We start from the raw sequence: 18,406 nt of genomic DNA, 5'->3' as shown, positions 1-18,406 counted from the left end.
TGCCAGTCTGAAAAGAGAAAAAAGGCAAAGTGAGACAGTGAGAGAAAGAAGAAAAAAATAAGAGGAAAGGGGGGACGTAGAGAGTCAAGTTGGAGGAGCATCAAGAATTTGCCTTTTAAGGGGTACAGTCTCACTCTTCCAAGCCTTGTGAGCTCTTGCGTAGCTGCCAAAATACTCAAGGGAGAAGAAATAAACAACAGCAAAGAGACTGTGAGGAAAAGAAACTCAAGTTTTCATACAACATCTATAAGTACAGACTCTGTGGTGACAGTGTTTCACAACTGCAACAAACAGGCCAATACATGGTAAACAAGGCACAGCTCAGTCTGCTCTGAGTCACAGGCTCACGCCACAGCATCCTAACAGCTGCCTGCCCCTGTCGTGGTTTTCTTGGTTGTTTTCTGGACAATACCAACAATGTGTGGCCTGGACTGAGGAGAGATTGCCTGTATCTGAGAGCAGGAAACAGAGGGGAGCTGAGGAGGAGAGATGGGTGGGGGTGAGAACAGAGAGGTGATTGTATATATAAGAGTGAGGCAACCCTGGCAGAGGGATAGAAGCAAGAGAAATGGGAGAAAGAAGGAAGAGAGAGGCGAGAGCTGGGGATGGGAGGACGAGGAAAGAAGATTAACAAAGGAAAATAAAAGAGAAGAGAGAAATGCAGGATGGGTACTGAGATGTAAGGGTTGAGAAAACAGAAAGAGAAAGTTATGTAGGGGATGTAGGTGTACTTGAAAAAAGTTGGGGTGTTTGTATATGTGAAACAAAGAGGAGCAGCGAGAGAGGGTGGAGGCAGAAAAATGGGGAGTCCACATGTGACTGCAGCAGGGCTGAGTTAGAGAGGTGTTTTTAAAGTGTGTATAAAGAAGCAGCGGGGGAGGCGGGAGTGTATCCTTCCCTCTGTCCCTGTAGCAGGGCTGACTAAGAGCCAGGAAAAGGGGAAGGGCCTCCGTCTTCTCCTTTCCAGCTGACAAAAACAGCTGCCCAGGAGCCCTGCAGCTGAAGCCTGTTTGGAGGACGAGGGGAAGACGACACAGAGAAAGGTAGAGAGAGGAGGAGGAGAGAGGACAGAACGAGAGACAGAGAGAGAGCGAGAGGGAGGAGGAGGAGGAGGAAAAAAGTCCTGGGCCACCTTTACCTATATGGGTTGTGTCCTGAGCTCGGACTGGTGTGGGGAGGGAGAGGTGCAACCGGTGCCGGTGGTCCGAAACTCATCTTTGAAGAGAAGGAGCCTGGAGAGGAGTGAGAGCGGCAGGATGAGGCTGACAAAGGTCAGTGTGCATGATGTGTCTCATCAGAGCACATGCTTATGTTATGAATCTCCTGTCACGTGCAGGAAGTCCACACTCATATATTACAAATTGATTGATTATAACAAAAGGTTTAGCACAGATATTCATGATCTCCTGAGGATGAATCCTAGCTGTGTTTTTATGTAGCAGCAGGTTTACGGTTTATAGTGCCAGACTGGACTGTTGTACATTTGTAATGCGCATATATCGCTAACCATTTAATAAGTATTGGAGAGTCAGGTTCTCCTTAGGATGATCAATTTGCTTTCACCAAAATAATGGAAAAATGATCCAAACATCAGCTGAACTTTGTTATGTGTGCTGATATTAACAAGCTAATAATGAACAGTGCACATGTAAAACATTACACCTGCATCAGCATGTTGTCTTGTCCAGGTGTTAGCATTTAGCTCAGTATTAGCTCATTTGTGGTATGTTTTGCTGATTCACAATAACAATGTGGTTGAAATTTACATCGTTTTAACTAATTGTGGAAGGAGCTCTATTATTTATTTATTTATATTATTATTCTTTTGCATGTATTTTACATACAAGTAAGCACTGATGGAAACAGAGAGGTCAAAGGTCAGTTTGTTATATCAGGTGAAAGTAGTGAATCTCTGAATATTTGTTTCTCTGTTTATTTAAAACCACAGTAGCATCTCAGATTGCTTTGAGTGAGATGTTTACATGAGCAGCACACAACACGCATACTCAACACATCCAGTGATGAGTCTAGTGCGCATGTAAACACACTCATAGACATGTGCTGAACTGCAGATAGATAAAGTGCTGTGTTTATATTGGATCCTTACAAGAAGTGTGTGTCTCAGTTTGCTGTTGTTTTTTAAAGATGATGTAGATAATGATGGCTTCTCCAAGCTGAGGGCACATCTGTGCAGCTACAATAGCACTGTTGTGACATCCTCATCACTGTTGGGGAGTTACCATGTAAACAGAGGTAGGCTTTCTGGCTCCCTACATGGGTGGATGGATTTAAAATAGTCATCCAGAGAACACTGAGAACATTGGTCTCTGACCACCAGTTTATATCATGTTGGATTTGGTACAGACCTTTTTTTTTTAATCCAGTTGTGTGAACTGTCTGAGTGTGCTTGCAACCGTCCATCTGTGTGTGTGTGTGTGTGCATGCTTGGTCCCAGTGGCTTCATATCACATACTGAGCAGCGTGGGAATGTAGAGCCCTGTGGACTACGTCATCCTGCAGCGACTGACCCCACTCCATGGGTGTGGGAACCAGTTAGATCCCAATTATCCAAGAGGAGGAGATGTTGTCTCATCTATTTATGCTCTTAAAAAAGTTTTTCTTAGTCTTGCAGACATTCATGTATGTGAAGGGAAGCACAGTTCAGTGAGAACCCGATGAATATGATCAAGGCTCTAGATGGTGAGATCTGAACATGTACATTTCTCAGACTGCCAAATACTGGAAGCACTATTTACTCAGCAGAAATGATGCCGTTCTCACTGTGACCGCAGTTTGCTGATGTTATGTAATAAGTATGGGAATAGCGACAATCTATCATACCGTAAATTTATTAAAACATCACATGAAATGTTTCTTCACATTTTGTTTGTATTTGTGGTAATGTTCATTCAAACATATGCTACATTGCATTGTCCTTTTCCTGACTGCTCTTGGCTCTTTGTCCAATCATCTATGATGGAGAGTAGCTGGGCAATCAATAAACAACATGCTTAAGATGAATTCTTTGAAATAAACAGTGAGAGACCTGGCAGTGAGAGGCAGCAGTTCATATGGTTCTCTTTACAAAAAAAAAGAAATAATGTACTGAGCAGAAATCACGTGGGACAAGTAAGCAATGAAACTGCCACCTCTGGGTTATGTGTTTTTTTTTCTGATTTGTGTGATGTGATTGCAAATGAAATTATGATCGTCAAATACCTTGGCATTCTATGAAACAAATATGCCTTTAATTTGCATACTTGTACAGCCAAATCTGAGAGTCATTAATGGACTCACTTGGCAGTTAACTTTTAACACCTACGCTCTTTGCCAGGAAAAGACAGGATTTCTAGCAGAATGGCTCTAGACATGACCATGTCATTGAGTCAACTCCTGTGGTCCAGAGTCAGTCCAAACTTAGCATTCATGGTGCCCAGAGGATGAATCCTGATGACCAGCCTGGTCCAGTAAATTCAATCTAAGAATCCAGGATGCGGACTATTAATGTTACTCCTTCTGGCTGATGGGGATACCGATATATTGTATTTTCCATCTATACGTGCAGACAAGCTTTTCTTGTAAAATTAACTTATTAAATTGGGTAAATAATATGCAGCGTTGGAAGAATATCAATGCAGGCAACACCTATGCTAGCAGTTTTTGATTTAAAAATATATCAACAATAACAAACAAGCACAAATATACTGCACCTTTTCAATGGCCAGCTACTCTGAGAAGGATCGGCCTAAACTCTGACAGCCACTAATCAGTGAAAGCAGGTGACTTAAAAGAATAAGCTCATAAAAAAAGTCAAAAAAAGATTTCTATTCTTTTATCCAGTCATGTGTCACTATTTCTCTTTAACATCATACTATATTTTTCACTAATTTTAGCTGTGCTGATGAGCACTGTTCTTGCTAGTCTTGTTAGAAGTTGATGTCAGTTATTTCATCCCTACTTTTGTCTACTTTGTCATGCATGTTGTTTACTGCTGAAATATATAGAGAACTGGCTTTTTGACAGCAGTTTTATATGTATTTGTCTTGCTTCTCTGTAATTTCTCATGGGCAACAAAGTTTAGATTGGCCATGACCAAGTCAGAGGCCCGTGAGCCACAGGCATTCACTACAAACACACACCCAACACAGGAAGGAACACTGTGACCCGTTAGGGTTAAATATAGATTCCTTTCCAATATCTGGAATAGAAAATCTATAGAAGTTATTCTCAGACTGCTGCATGTTAGAAAGAAGGAAAAATCTGATGTGAAGTCCGTTTTCTCAGGGGGTGGCTGTTCCTGCAGCATAAAAACAATGATCTGTCGCAAACTGTGAGCAGGGTTTGAGGAATGCTGGTTGTTGTCGTGTGTAGTGGGCGCACACATGAAAGAGGATCGAGGGAAAACGGAAAGACATAAACCATTTCCTCCCGCAGTAAAGTCCACAACAAATCCCACCACCGCCCTGAAAAGAAACACATCCTGGTGAAGTATGCATGAAATATTTTCATTTCTTACACCCAAAAATGCAGAGCTGAGATTTTGGGTTGTGAAAGTGTCTTTGGGTCTTAGGAGAGGGTTTTATTGATCTCATCGGCGCAATAAATGTAAACATGTGCTCATTTGTGTCCTCTGTATCTCTCTGTCTCACGCGCGCTTCCCAGTGCTTTCTTGCTCCTTCAACAGCTGCACCTTATCAGCCTTTGGCTGAGTGCTGTCTTACACAATCCGTCGTCAGGCTGCACAGCCTCCTTCTCTTCCCTCCTCCTCCTCCTCCTCCTCCTCCCCTCATTTCCTGTTGGCCCCGGTTCCCACTCTGTCCACCTCTTACTCATTTACCTCCAAGCCACTCCACTTACTCAGGACTCTAAATTCTAGACAAAAACACACCTGTACCTGCGGTAATATCTCGTACAAACATGGGGCACCTTGCATGATAGTGTCAACAGTGGCCATTTGGTGAATTTGATCCATGATTCAGTGTTTACCAGAAGGTGGTTCACGTCTCCTTTTTCACCCCTGTGGTCGCCCCCTTTTCCTCATCTCCATCTTTCTTCAAACATGACCCTCCCCCCACCAACCCCTCATTCCAATCCCAAGCACCAGCTTCCTGTCTCAGTATTTTGTTAGTCTACCTTTTCACCTTACATCCCTCCTTCTCAGTCCACCTCTCCCCTTCTTCAGCTCCCTCCTGCCATTCAAAAACAAAGGGAAACAATGTAACTCACCATGTACCCCACCCCCCACCCCCCACCCCCAATCTCTCAGCCCTCCCATCTGTTTTTTTTTGGGGGGGGGGGACCGGAAATTCTTGGAATATGAGGAAAAAGGAATGGACCGCATTACTGCACGTGCCGTTTGGTGGGTGCTGCATATGTCATGACTTACAGTCACATTTCTGCACTGATTGGTGGGGGATATGCTGTACAAGCCTTCATACCTGCACATGGGTATAACACATATGGAAGTGAGTAAGAGAGACAGAAATAAAGCCGCGTGCATTAGCAGGCTGAGGATGGAGAATACCGAGGGCTAACAATTTAAGACAGGCAACTCAGAGGAATGTACATATATGTGTATGTGCAGTATAATCACAACCATGGACATGGATCCATCCTTATTGTTTTAATTAGTGGAGGGGACATAAAGGGAGAATGAAATATTTTGCATATCATTCAAGCCTGTTATTTAATTAAACTAGTGCAAATACATGCTCATTTTGACTTTTAATGTTTGCAACATGCTGCACAAAAAGTTATGACAGGGAGATGTAAACTATTATTTCATAATATGTGTTTTCATAGAGTGGCAGATCTGGACCGGCATTCCCTCTCAGTGCAATGAAATTGTAAATGACACCTGTAGGGAAAAACAGGGGGAACAAAACCCACCGTGTGCAGTTCTTCTATTTGACCACTAGGTGCTGCCACTTGCACACCAGTAACTCCACTGCAGCAGCGTTACTGAAAGTTAATAGGGTCATAGAGCCTGAGAGGAGACAGAGAAAATAAATATTAGAGATAGTTTGAAAACAGGTGTGTTTTCTCTCACTAATATGAGTAGGAAGTAGCTCCACCTAGAGGTGCAACTATACGGGATGCTGCTCTGTGATTCAGTATTAACAATGTTATACAACAACATGTCAGTTTTTGCTGCACAAAAGTGTGATTTTTTAATGTTTTTATGTATTGGTACATTTACCTCAGTGAATAATCTGAATATCCTTTACATTTAGACTGTAGACTGATACTGGTGAGTTTTTCTTTCCTCCACACACATGCAGCTTGTTAACATTACACATGTCTGTAACATTGGAGGTGTATTCAAAGAGGAGGAGTCCATAATTAAACCGCCTTAGCACATGTGTGTGTGTGAGAGAGCTGCACGTTTGTTTACATGTTCAGACGTCTCTGTTTTGGGGCCCCGATGATCTCACAGCACCTAGATTCATCATCCACAGCACAGTCTGGACCCTGCTGTGAAAGCTTCCACTTAAACCTGCCTAGGAAAATTGATCACACATTTATTATGACATTTTATGACTTAAAGGTCCTCTTTAAACTAAAACAAAGTAACTTGTTCATTACATCTTTAAAAGTAGTGTCATAGATATTATGTCATAAGATCAATAACTTAAAATGTAAAGCTCTTATTGTGTGGACCACTTCTGGAAACATTAGAGTGATTAATTCAGCCAATCAGGAGTGAGTACCTTTACGCTCCCCTCCAGAAACCGACCAATCAGAGCCTGGACTTCCAGTAATAGTACTCCACACATGCTTTTAGCTGCGTGTAGCTCCACCCTGCAGCCCTTAGAGCTGAGGGTGGACCGGAGTAAAGAAAACAAGTTATCTCATAGTCCCTGGCCATGTTATTGATGGCCTCCCTGAGCATGAGGGGCTGCCTTTAAAGCAGGGGCTGTGATGAGCGGGAAAATGAACAAGGTAAGAGCAGGACCTGCATTTGTCTGAGGAGGAAGGGTTTGAGTTGCTGTGTCTTATCGATGTCAGTTATTTAATAGGCAGTGAGGTTTTGGGGGGATTGATGTGTGATGCTGAGTTTTCATGCGCATGTCTTGCCTGCGCAGTTGCGCACTTTGGGAATTTGACTTTGACTTGTGTGCAGACGCCATAACTTGAATGTTCCGTCTGTGTGAGCTCTCCGAAAGACTGCACGTTGGCTGATTTGTTGCATTAAATCTCACACATGAGCAGATATTTGAAATGCGGCTGTACTGTCCACTGCAAGATAATAATCATAAAGTTTACACCAGTTTTAGGGGAGACCTGGTGACGTCTCTGAGAAGTTACTCGGTGTCGCACTTCATTACACTGATATGAAATGTTGTGATTAGAGTCATATGATGCGTTCAGCGGCCCCCCTGCAGCCCCTCTGCTCCTGCGTCAGCGCCACTCAGAAACAGTTACTGTCGCACAAGTAACACTGTATAATGAGGCTAAGTCGTGCTAAAGTAAAGCTTAACTAATGAATGACTTTAATGCAGGAAGACTTATTAGTCTCATTTGTTCACCATTAAAAAATCTAATGTCATTACTCTGTGATTAGATTATTAGTCTGTGTGGGTTCATCCATTAATGATATGTGATAAAGTCAGCTGGATTTCAGTGACATCAAGTTATTAAGGCTGTGTAAAATCCAAGGTGAATTAATATATATATATAAAACCCTCCTTATTATGACAGAAGGTATGGCTCTGCTTTTACATGGAGTGCGAAAATACATGGCTCTCGGATTGTATAACTGAAATCCAGCCTGGTATCACCTAACCAGTGGACAACCACAGGCAGTCTTGATGAATTTTATTATTCTCATTATGCATTCATGGTTTTATTATATCTCATGTCTACCCCACTTATTGACTAGTAATAATAATTAACCAAATAACACACAAACAGCTATAATCCAGAGGCATGCCTTCTAAAATACCTGCACATAGTGCTTTATACACACACACACACACACATATATATATATATATATATATATATATATATATGTGTGTGTGTGTGTGTGTGTGTGTGTGTGGACTAAACTTGTTGGAAGGTAGGCTATCCCTCAGAAGGAAGCACTATAGGAGCCCAGCCTGCAGCCATCTATACTGAAAACTACAGTTAAGCAGGAGAAGTTGGATGGATGGTAAACCTCAAGAACAGGGATATTAGCTGTGGAAAACAAAACAAGCAACATTATTATTTCTTCTGTAAAGTTTTTAATATAGAGGTCTAAGAGAACAGACTTTAAGTGGCCATTTAAGAGACTCTTGGCCTCATTTTTTATCCTAGGAAGTTGCTGTTTGTATTTAAAACCGTAACTTGACATAAAAAATACAAATGACACGCAACCCTCTGCTGTCAAAGCTCAGGTCATCTGCAGTAAGTATGGTTGCTGGTTATCTTATAAAGTTATCTTTGTAAGTTATAAGCAGGTAATTTTAATGTATTTGGAAGTTTAGTCGTTAGGCATAAATCAGCGGAATAAGTTGGGGATTCAGCCAAGCATCATTAGTGTTTTTTTCCTTTAGTGTGTTCCCAGCTGTATCAGCATAAACCGGCCAAGGACAACATCTGGAAAGGCAACTTGGATCAGCTGTCTGACTTTCCTTTACCTTGTTCCCTCTATTCCCTCTATTTTGTAATGTGATTGAGAATTTGTAATATGCATCTAGTACAATATAAAATGTGTAATGTGTAATTTAGTTAAAAAAAAAGAAGAAGAAAATACTACCTTGTTAACAAAAAAGTGGGCTTCAATTACAGTGATTAGAATTTGTTTGTGATGACAAGCTTGTGTTGTGTGTGGATATTTTTTTTTCAAGAACAAGCTGGCTGAAAGGATGCTGTGAACTAAAATCTGTCATACATGTGTGTTCATGCATGTGTGGTTTAGTAGTGCACACATTGTGTTGTCGCTGTGTGTGTTTACATGTAGCCTGATGATGAATGATCTCTGCCTTATTCACACCCCGGCCAATTCATGTTGGCTGCACGTCATGACCGCAGCTTCTCAGAGCTCCTATCCTGCTTTTACAACTTGAGGAAAACAGCCACTGATTAACAACAAGATAGCATTGTCCAACCTCTCCAACCTTTCCTTTACTGATAGCTCTGTGGTGGTTTTTCTGCTATGTGAACCATATTTAATGCAGATAAGCGGACATCAGCCTGCTGTTTGATCAGATTGGAAACAGGGCTTGTGATGAAATAGTACAACCTTCTGGGAAAACCTGGGCAGGAAAAGTCAAACAAGTGCCTTTGAGCCAGGCAGGTCAGCCTCCAATGGAGATGGCCAGCAGTACAACAGTGTGTCTGTGTTCTCTGTACAGTAGGTATTTTATATTTTTGTAATTATTGGGTGTAACTGAGAAGTTTGATGGCCCAGGAATGGCACATGATGGTTGTGTTTATTTGGAACGCCCCCAGTTCGCTGCCAGGTGAAGAGGCTGAAACAGGGGCTGGTTCACATTCCCGTTGTGCCAGATGCAGTTACACTGGGTGCAGATTCACAGAAGCAGCTATTCACCCTCATCTGGAAAATCCTGCAGCTTTAAAACAGGATGGAATGATTCCCCTTTACACCAGCAGACTCTGCAACCAACTTAAACAGCATGCAAATGCACTACAGTATGTGCAAGACAACAATATGTGCAGGGTGGCAGTTAACAACCGATTTAATGTCCAGGATGCTTGTTTAGGTTAAGTCCTGGATAATGATTGGGAACATTTTTAGCAGGGGGTGTTGGTGATGTTATTGCAAAAAGTGTGTGTGTGTGTGTGTGCGAAGCGGTCCTACTCATGAACGGAAGTGTATCATGGCGACATGCTGACCTCACCTCTGGAACAGGCAGTCTCTGTTCCCTTCCATTGCCTGTCCCACCCTTTAGTCACATGCACACACACACACACACCAGTTGACATAAATTTATTAACACACACGCTGGCCTTGATGCCAACAAATGTTGCAGGAACTACCAGTAAGACACTCTCAATGGAGGGTGGGATTTAAGTACACAAGAAATCACAAACACAGGACTGAGCAGCTGGGTGTGTTGCATGAAACCAACATACTGTGATTAGCAGCCATTACAAATAACAGCCCTGTGTTGTCTTTTGATAAAGTCCAGCTCTGTTAGACAAAAATAGAGAGTGGGGGCATTTATGTTGCCACAAAGGGTCAAGTCTGTAAATTCTTTCCTTAAGGACTTGTGAATTTTCCCCTCGTGGCAGCAGACTTAGGTTCAGATTATTCAACACTCACACCAGATGTGACCCAACAGTTCACTGTACTATTTCGCTTGTATGTTAACATAATGAATTGTGACTACTAAAAAAACCTTGATTTTAATATAACTGGCAACCTTTTAGACTGTAGTACTTTAACTTAAATCACGAATGCTTTGGGTTGAGTGGACGTGGCAATATAAAGTGTATGAATTAGCAAAAAGCTAACACCTTGCTGGTTGGGAACCTGCCCAGGATATCCCATGAGCCACCACCAGTCACCACCTGTTGCTCAGCATTGTACCTGTTGCAAACCACCGTTTCTTTTCTTGGGGAGCAAAATTCAAACCTTTCTTGTGAATATTGGGATTGGTTGACTTACAAAGGGCCTGCTCTGAGGTCAGAGAATAGAAGCCTGGTGAATCAAAGCAAAGTGTCTGTGCTTGTCATGTAACTGCTGCTCTGAAGATCGAAAGACAAAATCGTTCTATACTGTCAGTGACAATCACAGAGCTTTTCTAGAGGCAGTAAAGTTCAATCTGTGCCTTCACTGACCATCTGCAGCTGACGTTGAGGTCAGTAATGAACCACTCCCGGACAATACCCATCATTGTCTAAATATCAAGACTATTTTTAGAAAGAAACAAGAAGGAAGGGGCAAGGTTTCCATGGATGTGTGTGTGTGTGGCCGCAAATGGCTTTCTGTGTATTTGTTTTTACATTTGTGTGTGCATCTCTTGTGTATGTGTTCAACCCCTCCCTCGGTCAATCCAGCTACTGTTCTGTGACGGCTGGCAGACGCGCAGCGAGGAAGGGGAGGGACCCCTAGTTAGAAAGCATCTCTTTGACTCCAGAAACTCATGGTCCCTTTTTCTGCCAGAAGGCTAAAAATATTAGAAAAAGAACCTTCTTGTGCGTAGCAGATGTTGTAGGGTATAGGGGAGGGGTGGAGGTGGAGGTTGGGTCTGCCCAGGAGCACACGGGGACGGGGGAAGAGGAAAGAGGACGGCTGTCTGTTTTCACCGGCTGTCTACAGGGATACACGTCTGCACGTGAGTGAGAGCGTGTGTGTAAAGTTTTTCTTCCTGAGGTCTCAGGTAGCTGTTTACAGCTTGTGTCACTTCTCTGGAAATTTAGGCAGGTCCCAGCTGGTGGAGGCTTCACAGCTTGAATGGTCACATGTACAGGAACATGTTCTCGTCCATCCCTGTTTGTCTGAGCTGACAGTATGATTAGCCCTTGTGCTGCATCTACAATCTCTTTCCTCTCAGGCAGATGAAGTGATTGAAACGGTTCCTATTAGCTCAGAGTCCTGAATACTGAACAGCATATGTTTTACCGGAGGGAGATGTTTTTTATCCATTACAGTGGTGACAGTAATTACTATCCTGGGGACCGAGCTCGGCATCACAGGTTGTGTTTATACTCATGCAGTCTACCAGCTGTTTTCTGTTGCAATCCTCCACAAAGCCGTAAACCTCCTTCACTGTGGTTTCCTCGGCTGGACTCCCAAGTTGAGCTTGACTGTTTCGATATAGCAGATTTTGCACGCAGTGTGAGTTCCTTAATTAAACTATTACTGTCCATGTCTGCTCCAAAAGGAGTTCCGTGGAGTTATATTATTTTCTGCAAAAATGAGAACTGATTTGGAATTGTGTAAAATTTAATTTTCTTATGAACTTTATTGTTGAATGAGGTACGAATACACACTTTACACTCATGTTTCTGCAGTCAAAGGCAATGTAGCTATAGCCACCCTTACCACAAGAAGCTTATGTAAAGGTTTACTAAAATGAAACAAAGATGGCATGTTTACACCTATTCCAGCTTTGTGGCCTAGCCGGTGATTGGCTGTAAATATATCACATGGCTGTCTTAAGATCGTTCTCCAGTATTTTCCACTGTGCTAATGCTTCTCCCTGAAAATACTCCCATTACGTTCTTTAGCTGGGTACTGTGCAGGTGCAGAGCCATAAGCCAATCGTCAATATCATATAAAACTACAAATGGCAGAAACCTTACAGGCAGCTAAAGAGATCCACTCACAATGAGATAAAATGGCAGTGCTGATTTTAACTGTCTATCCTGCAGATTTGTAATAATACTTACAGCTGTCATGGTTGATCTGCACAAAGTCCATTTAGTAGCTGGTTCGGATATCATGATTGAATAAGAGTTTGCAGATGTTTAAATGTTTTTTTTCTTCGAAGGACTTCTGATCCATGTTGGCTTATACGATGTGTTTGTTCTACTACTGTAAATGGAGCTTGTTGTTTTGGTTACTGCTGCTTCCAAGATTCAAGAAGTGACTTTGAACCTCTGTGAGTTGATTATAATTTTTAAATCTAAAACATTTTTTTTGCTTCAATCCTTTTGTAAAACTCACAGTTCATGCTCTGAAGTGATGCAGTCACTGCTTGTACCGTGACTCAGTGGTGATAGTCTGTCAGTCTACGGCCCTTTCTGTCACCTTTGCCACTAAAAAGGGCAAATATAAGAGTTTATCTGCTGGGCTTTCTGAAGTGAATAAAGAAAGCTGGTCTGGGCACCTTCGATGGATGCCCAAGGAAGGCACCATAGTACCACAGTGGGTGGTATCCCTTGATCCAGGGCTCAGTACCTGCTGGCCTTACAGCAACTTAGGATCCCCCAGGAGGAGCTGGATTAGGGTGTTGTGACAGTTAGGAGATGGATGGATGACCTAAATTTAGTGAATTTAGTCCTATAGACAGAATTGTGTTGCTTTTGCATGATGTTGTCAGACTGTTCCTGTCTCCTGACATGAACCAAGCACTTTATAACACCTTGCAGAGTGTTCAGTAGCAGAGTTGCGTGTCACCATCTGACCATGATTGCCTGCGGTGGGACTATATAGTGGTCTTGATTGTGTCTGAAACAGGAGGAATGCTGCCACCCTCTCCTCTATGTGTTTATCTCTCAGCCCACATCACCACTGTGGTTCGACTGACAGTAACTAGCTGCTTTTTTGAAACCCACCATGTGTATATACCATGTCTGCTTATAGATACATGCTGATCCAACAGCTTTACTAGAAAGACTAGATTCTATGTACTGAAACACATAGGGAGAAGTGTGTGTGCCAAACTCCTTCACTAACATGCCTGGTCAGTGGGAGTTAATGTATTATATAATGAAGTAAGATCTGTCATGAGGTAAGGTACAGGGACAGCTTTCACGGTTCAGGGGTTTATAGGTTATAGTTGAAAAAAGATGAGAACTTCTACAAGTAATGACTCAACAGAGAAGAATGTCTACATAACCAAAATCAGCCCCCGAGCCACCCACCCTGTCAAACCTCCACCATCCAGGGTGCTGTGGTCATAGTACACTTGTCCTGGAACAGGCCAGCAGCCGCTGAACACAGCTGGCAGAGGGTGATGCCAGGCAGGCAGCTGTCCAAACACTGTCCAGTCCCTAGAGCAGAGGCAGAGAAGCAGGATAATGGAAAAAGTGTGCAAACAGACCCCTTTTCTCTTTGTTACCAAGGAGGAAAAGCACACACAGAGGAAACAAAAAAAACTTTAGTGTATGTGTCATTTTAATTATCCAAAGCTGAGAGGCAGCACGATCAATTTACCACGTAGCTGTTCTTTATGGTATTGATGTCGATGCTGCGTGTGTGTTTGCTCTCAGATAAGTCAACGCTCTCTGTCCCTGATCCTGTGCTTTCAACTGAAATCCTGCCAGTTTCCAGAATAAGTGCGTTGCCTGCCAGCATGACACTGCATATTGCTGGTTCTCATGCGCCCCTTCCCTCACTTATTTTTCATCTCCCCTCCTTCAGTTTCCATTATGTACATGAGAACATACTAAGCAGTCCTCGTACTTAGCCTGTGGTCGTTAGCGTTCTCATGTTCAAAGCCTCAGCAGAATCACGTCAAGCTCAGTCATCTGCGGATCTGATCCCATGTTGGGAAACAAAGAGGCACTGGGCGGGAACAACCATACACACACAGACACACACTTATGTGCAGGCAAGTGCACACGAACACACACACACATGAACATGAGAGAAAAAAGTGCTCATTTTCTTGCACTTTTGTCGTTCCTCACTGTCTTCTAAGAATTAGCTCAACGCACTTGCTCCTTTTTTCCTTCTTCATAAATTGTCTCACACACACACACACACACATATACATACGCACACACTAAGGATTATAGTGGGGCATGGGCGGGAACCACAAGGATTATTACTGGAAGACAGTTACACAACCAGAAGAGAAGTTCAAGAGGCAAATTGGAGAATAGATGTAGCTGTAGTTGCTCACACACAAACAACTACGCACTCCGGTCATAATTCCTGCATGTACAGGTTAAAGCTGGTAACTCTAAGATCCTGTATAATTACAGTATTAACGTCCACTAACTCACTCAAGCATTGTTTCTGTCTTTCCTCTTCAAGTTGGAAGGAGTCAAATGACTCAGTGTAACATTTAACATTTAGACAAAAGTCAACAAGGAATTTCTTCAGTGTGGGCAGTCCACAGGTGGCATTGCCAAGCCTGGTCAGGTATCAGGTGTCTAACTCGGTGTAAATTCAGTGTTTTCTTTGTGTGTGTGTGTATAATCAGGTGGGGAAGGGAGAGCCCCACGTCTTCAAGGAGAAGACCTTCAAGAAGAAGCGGCAGTGCAGTGTTTGTCGGCAGAACATCGACAGTGTGGGCTCCTTCTGCAGAAGTAAGTTTTCCTAGAAGATGACATTTAATAGATGACAGTAAAGCTATGACAGGACCATAACTTTTTTTTTCCTTACTTCCTCCCTCCTGTCTCACATTTCTCTTAGTATGCAAAACAGCCACCCACAGGAAGTGCGAGGCCAAGGTAAGGACCAACACACTGCTCTTTAAAAAAGTGCTGCAATCAGAAAAGTTCTGAGTGTTTCAGGAATTGCTCTTGTTTAGTAGAAGTATAACCTGTGGGTGAAAGTTTATTTTGTGAAATTTTTATATCACATATTTGCAGTGTGTCTGGCTTTATCCATAATCATTTAGTAACCCAGAGCAACCACCCAGGACTATTAGTAGGATAACTTGGAAATGTAAAAAATGTGGTCAAAATAAGGAAACACTTGGTGTTTAGGCACTGTTGAGGTAGCAGTATGAAAAAGGGTATATTATTTCACAATTACACAATTTCAAAAACAGGATAAGAAAATATCAAATTTATTATCACTTACCACTCTTTGTTTGGTAAACATAACCAGCTTAGAAGCAGGTCAAAAGTCATCTTGATTCACCATGACCTCAGTAATTCAGGGTTAAGTCCAAACATTGACCCACTAATCTTCCTTTGATAAGACGATCCTTTGGGAGACAGCCTTCCTTGTTGTATAGTTATTGATGTGACTTGACTAGAATATATAAAAAAAACATGGAAACTCTATTGCCTGTGTTAAGTAGTGTTTGAAGTACATTGTTATGGGTCAGGTGAGGTGTAAACAGACACATGACTGTCTCTATGAGGGCACAAGTCTCGAGATCTCTATACTCATAAGAAGGCTGCTCAGTTGCATTCCTCAGGACAAGCTGCAAGCCTGGCCTGGACCCCACACTGCTGCCTCTGTGAAAGGGTCATTGATGGAGGGATGGTATAATGAATAGACAGAGGGATGCAGACAGGAGAATGCCAGCCATAGCCATGGCCAGGCTGAAGAAGAGTGGGGAGGGGGTAGGAAGCTGAGGCAGCAGGCGAAGGACAGAAATCCAAGGGCGAGGGCATGTGGCAAAGACTGGCCTCATTCCTCTAACATCCCTCCATCCTTTGGTGTTTTATCTGAGCCTTGAGGACAGGTTTTAGAGATGAAAGGATGGCTTAGAAAGATCACATGCAATAAAAAAGACAACTTGTGATAAGAGTTGCACTTTAACATTGGAGTTCACAAGTTGGTTTGCTTCTTCAGCATATGATACCTTGTTAAAAGGCACCATGTGTTCCTGTCTCCAGACTAACAGTTAAAAACTTCCATTCACTAACTGTTGCCGCTTTAGAGCATGTAAGAAGTATTTAGATAATAACTTAACCTCATCACCCTCCATCAGACTTCATAAGTGCTTAATGGGTGGGACAGGGAACCACAAAAATGCAGGCCAGCAAATGTGTATTGTGATTTGTGGGTGTCCATATATTTTTGTCCATATAATGTTTGATAGTGTTGTGCAAATAATCCAGTAACTATAATACAATAACTCCTCCTTCCTTCCTGTTTCTATGGATAATAAGAGTTGGTAATCACCTTAATGCAGCAGTGACCCACAAAAACATGGAGTGTTTGGCTTCTCTGCGGCGTTACACTGACCACAGTCAGTTAATGATGGATCATTAACTTAAGAGAAAATGATTCCCTGTCTCTATGTGTAGAGATTTCAAATATATTGGGAAACAACAAATCCTAAAAATGTTTCATTCTACAGAAATATAGACAAATATAGACAATGCCATGTTACGATAGATTGCAGAAAGGAAGAGCGGGATGTTGTGTGACAGCCCGGCTTACTTGGAGCTAAACAGTGATAACCATCGCTGCTGCTCAGGAAAGGGAGAGGTCAGATAAGGCAGGGTGTGGAGGTCTGGCTGCTCTGTTCGTCTTAGCTGTTATCTAACCTTATATGTAGGGGTGGATCAGGGATGGAGCTGGAACGGCATCAGGTTCTGAGTGTATATTAAAGCATACTCACTGAGAATACCAGATCTCATGTTTATGTGAACAGGTTAGGGCTGTTTAATGCATTTTTGTTTCAAGGTTTTCCTCCCTTGCATGTCATTCACATGTGAAAGATATTAGCTATAACCTTGTGTTTCAATCAGTCCACCTCTACCCTCCACTCACTATGAGCATATTCGCCGTGTTTGTGTGTGTTTATGCACACACACACACATCTGGAAGTCTGTCATCTGTTAGGCATCCTGCTCTCACCAGACCTCCGCTGGTGTTGCCATAAGATGGGTGACAAATCATCTCATTACCACACCATCTTGCATCCTGTCTGTGCGTCTGCTTCAGTTCTGTAGAAGAAAAACGACCCTTTTCTTTCGCAAACGTTCTTCCCACACAGAATGATTGGTGGTAAAAGGTAGTCTGTGTACAGTCTGATTTTTTTTCTTTTCTTCTGAATGTGCTCTGTCATTCTGTTCCCATCTCGCTGCCCATAAGGTCAACAACATCCAGCTGGCCCATCTCTCTTCTATTAAAAAACACAGTGACTCTCTCACAGAGACAAACAGAAGGCTATAAACAGCTTACAATGTTTCCTTTTGGAGAATAGCCCCACCACCACCACCACTACCACCGAAACCCCCCACCCCCTTATCTTTGATCCCAAGTGGAAAATGAAGTCCACAGGGAATTGGGGGGTACGCAGATGGGGATAAGGGGGAGAGAAAGAGAGGAACAGTGGGAGGAGGAAGGATTAAAATTAGTGAAATGCAGTCCGTGACGGGTTGACTGGTCCGTCTGTCTAATTGGGCAAGAAGAGGCATTTCCGCTGGTCAGGGGAAGAAACTCTACAACTGGCTGTTTTACTGACACTGATATAAAAATAACTCTTATATATTTTGCTTTAAAGTAAGCTTATTAACATTAGCTGTGGCCTCCTAATTCTTTGGTGGTCCCTCACCTTTTGCTATAAGGTCAAAATCATCCTCGTAGGGGGTGAGAAGTGTCCCACATGGACTCATGGTGCCTCATACAATGTACTCAAAATACAAAGTATGGAAGTACATGTACATTCAGTGAGTAAACTAACAGACCTTAAGATCAAGTTCATAGTACTGACTGGAAACATGGTCCAGTGATAAGCCATCCTACAGATGTTGGCAGCCGTGTATCACTGTAATTACAATCCCTGCTTCCGCCCTGTGCATCAGGAATCCTCCTTGTCCCTTGTCCTTGTCAGGCTTCTTATCCTCCGAACATGTCAAAATACATTTTACATGAGCTGTTTGCAGTGCCTGCCCCATTCCTCGCAATCAAGTACAGATAGACAGAACGGAAATGGGGGAGGATGCAGGGATGGGCGGAAAAGCAACATAACCCGCCTGATGTTTCACTAACAAAAAAAGTCTTTCATCAGGACAGTTGTGGTTACAGCAGAGGTCCCCAGGCTCTGAATTGAAGATACAGACATACAGTAGAGGATATGTTGTTGTGTAT

At 42.6% G+C, this 18,406-nt stretch overlaps 1 protein-coding gene across 5 annotated transcripts in view; it reads left to right on the top strand.

Annotated features, from left to right (window-relative positions):
• Window positions 1-514: 514 nt before the first annotated feature.
• tns2a (tensin 2a) overlaps window positions 515-18,406 on the top strand; it is a 39,405-nt gene continuing 21,513 nt past the window's right edge. For 2 of the 5 annotated variants that reach the window (XM_028408853.1, XM_028408852.1), the window contains exons 1-3: window positions 515-1,271; window positions 14,829-14,934; window positions 15,041-15,078. In XM_028408853.1, coding sequence (XP_028264654.1) covers window positions 1,143-1,271; window positions 14,829-14,934; window positions 15,041-15,078 — 273 coding nt within the window. In that variant the 5' untranslated portion in view covers window positions 515-1,142. Of the gene's footprint in view, window positions 1,272-6,808; window positions 6,943-11,261; window positions 11,289-14,828; window positions 14,935-15,040; window positions 15,079-18,406 lie in introns of those variants that run through there. The other 3 variants (XM_028408855.1, XM_028408856.1, XM_028408857.1) reach the window with 3 other exon arrangements.

Source organism: Parambassis ranga, chromosome 7, assembly GCF_900634625.1.
Source record: "Parambassis ranga chromosome 7, fParRan2.1, whole genome shotgun sequence".
NCBI lineage: Eukaryota > Metazoa > Chordata > Actinopteri > Ambassidae > Parambassis > Parambassis ranga.
The sequence above is the reverse complement of the archived record's forward strand: the minus strand, read 5'-3'. Positions and strand labels throughout refer to the sequence as shown.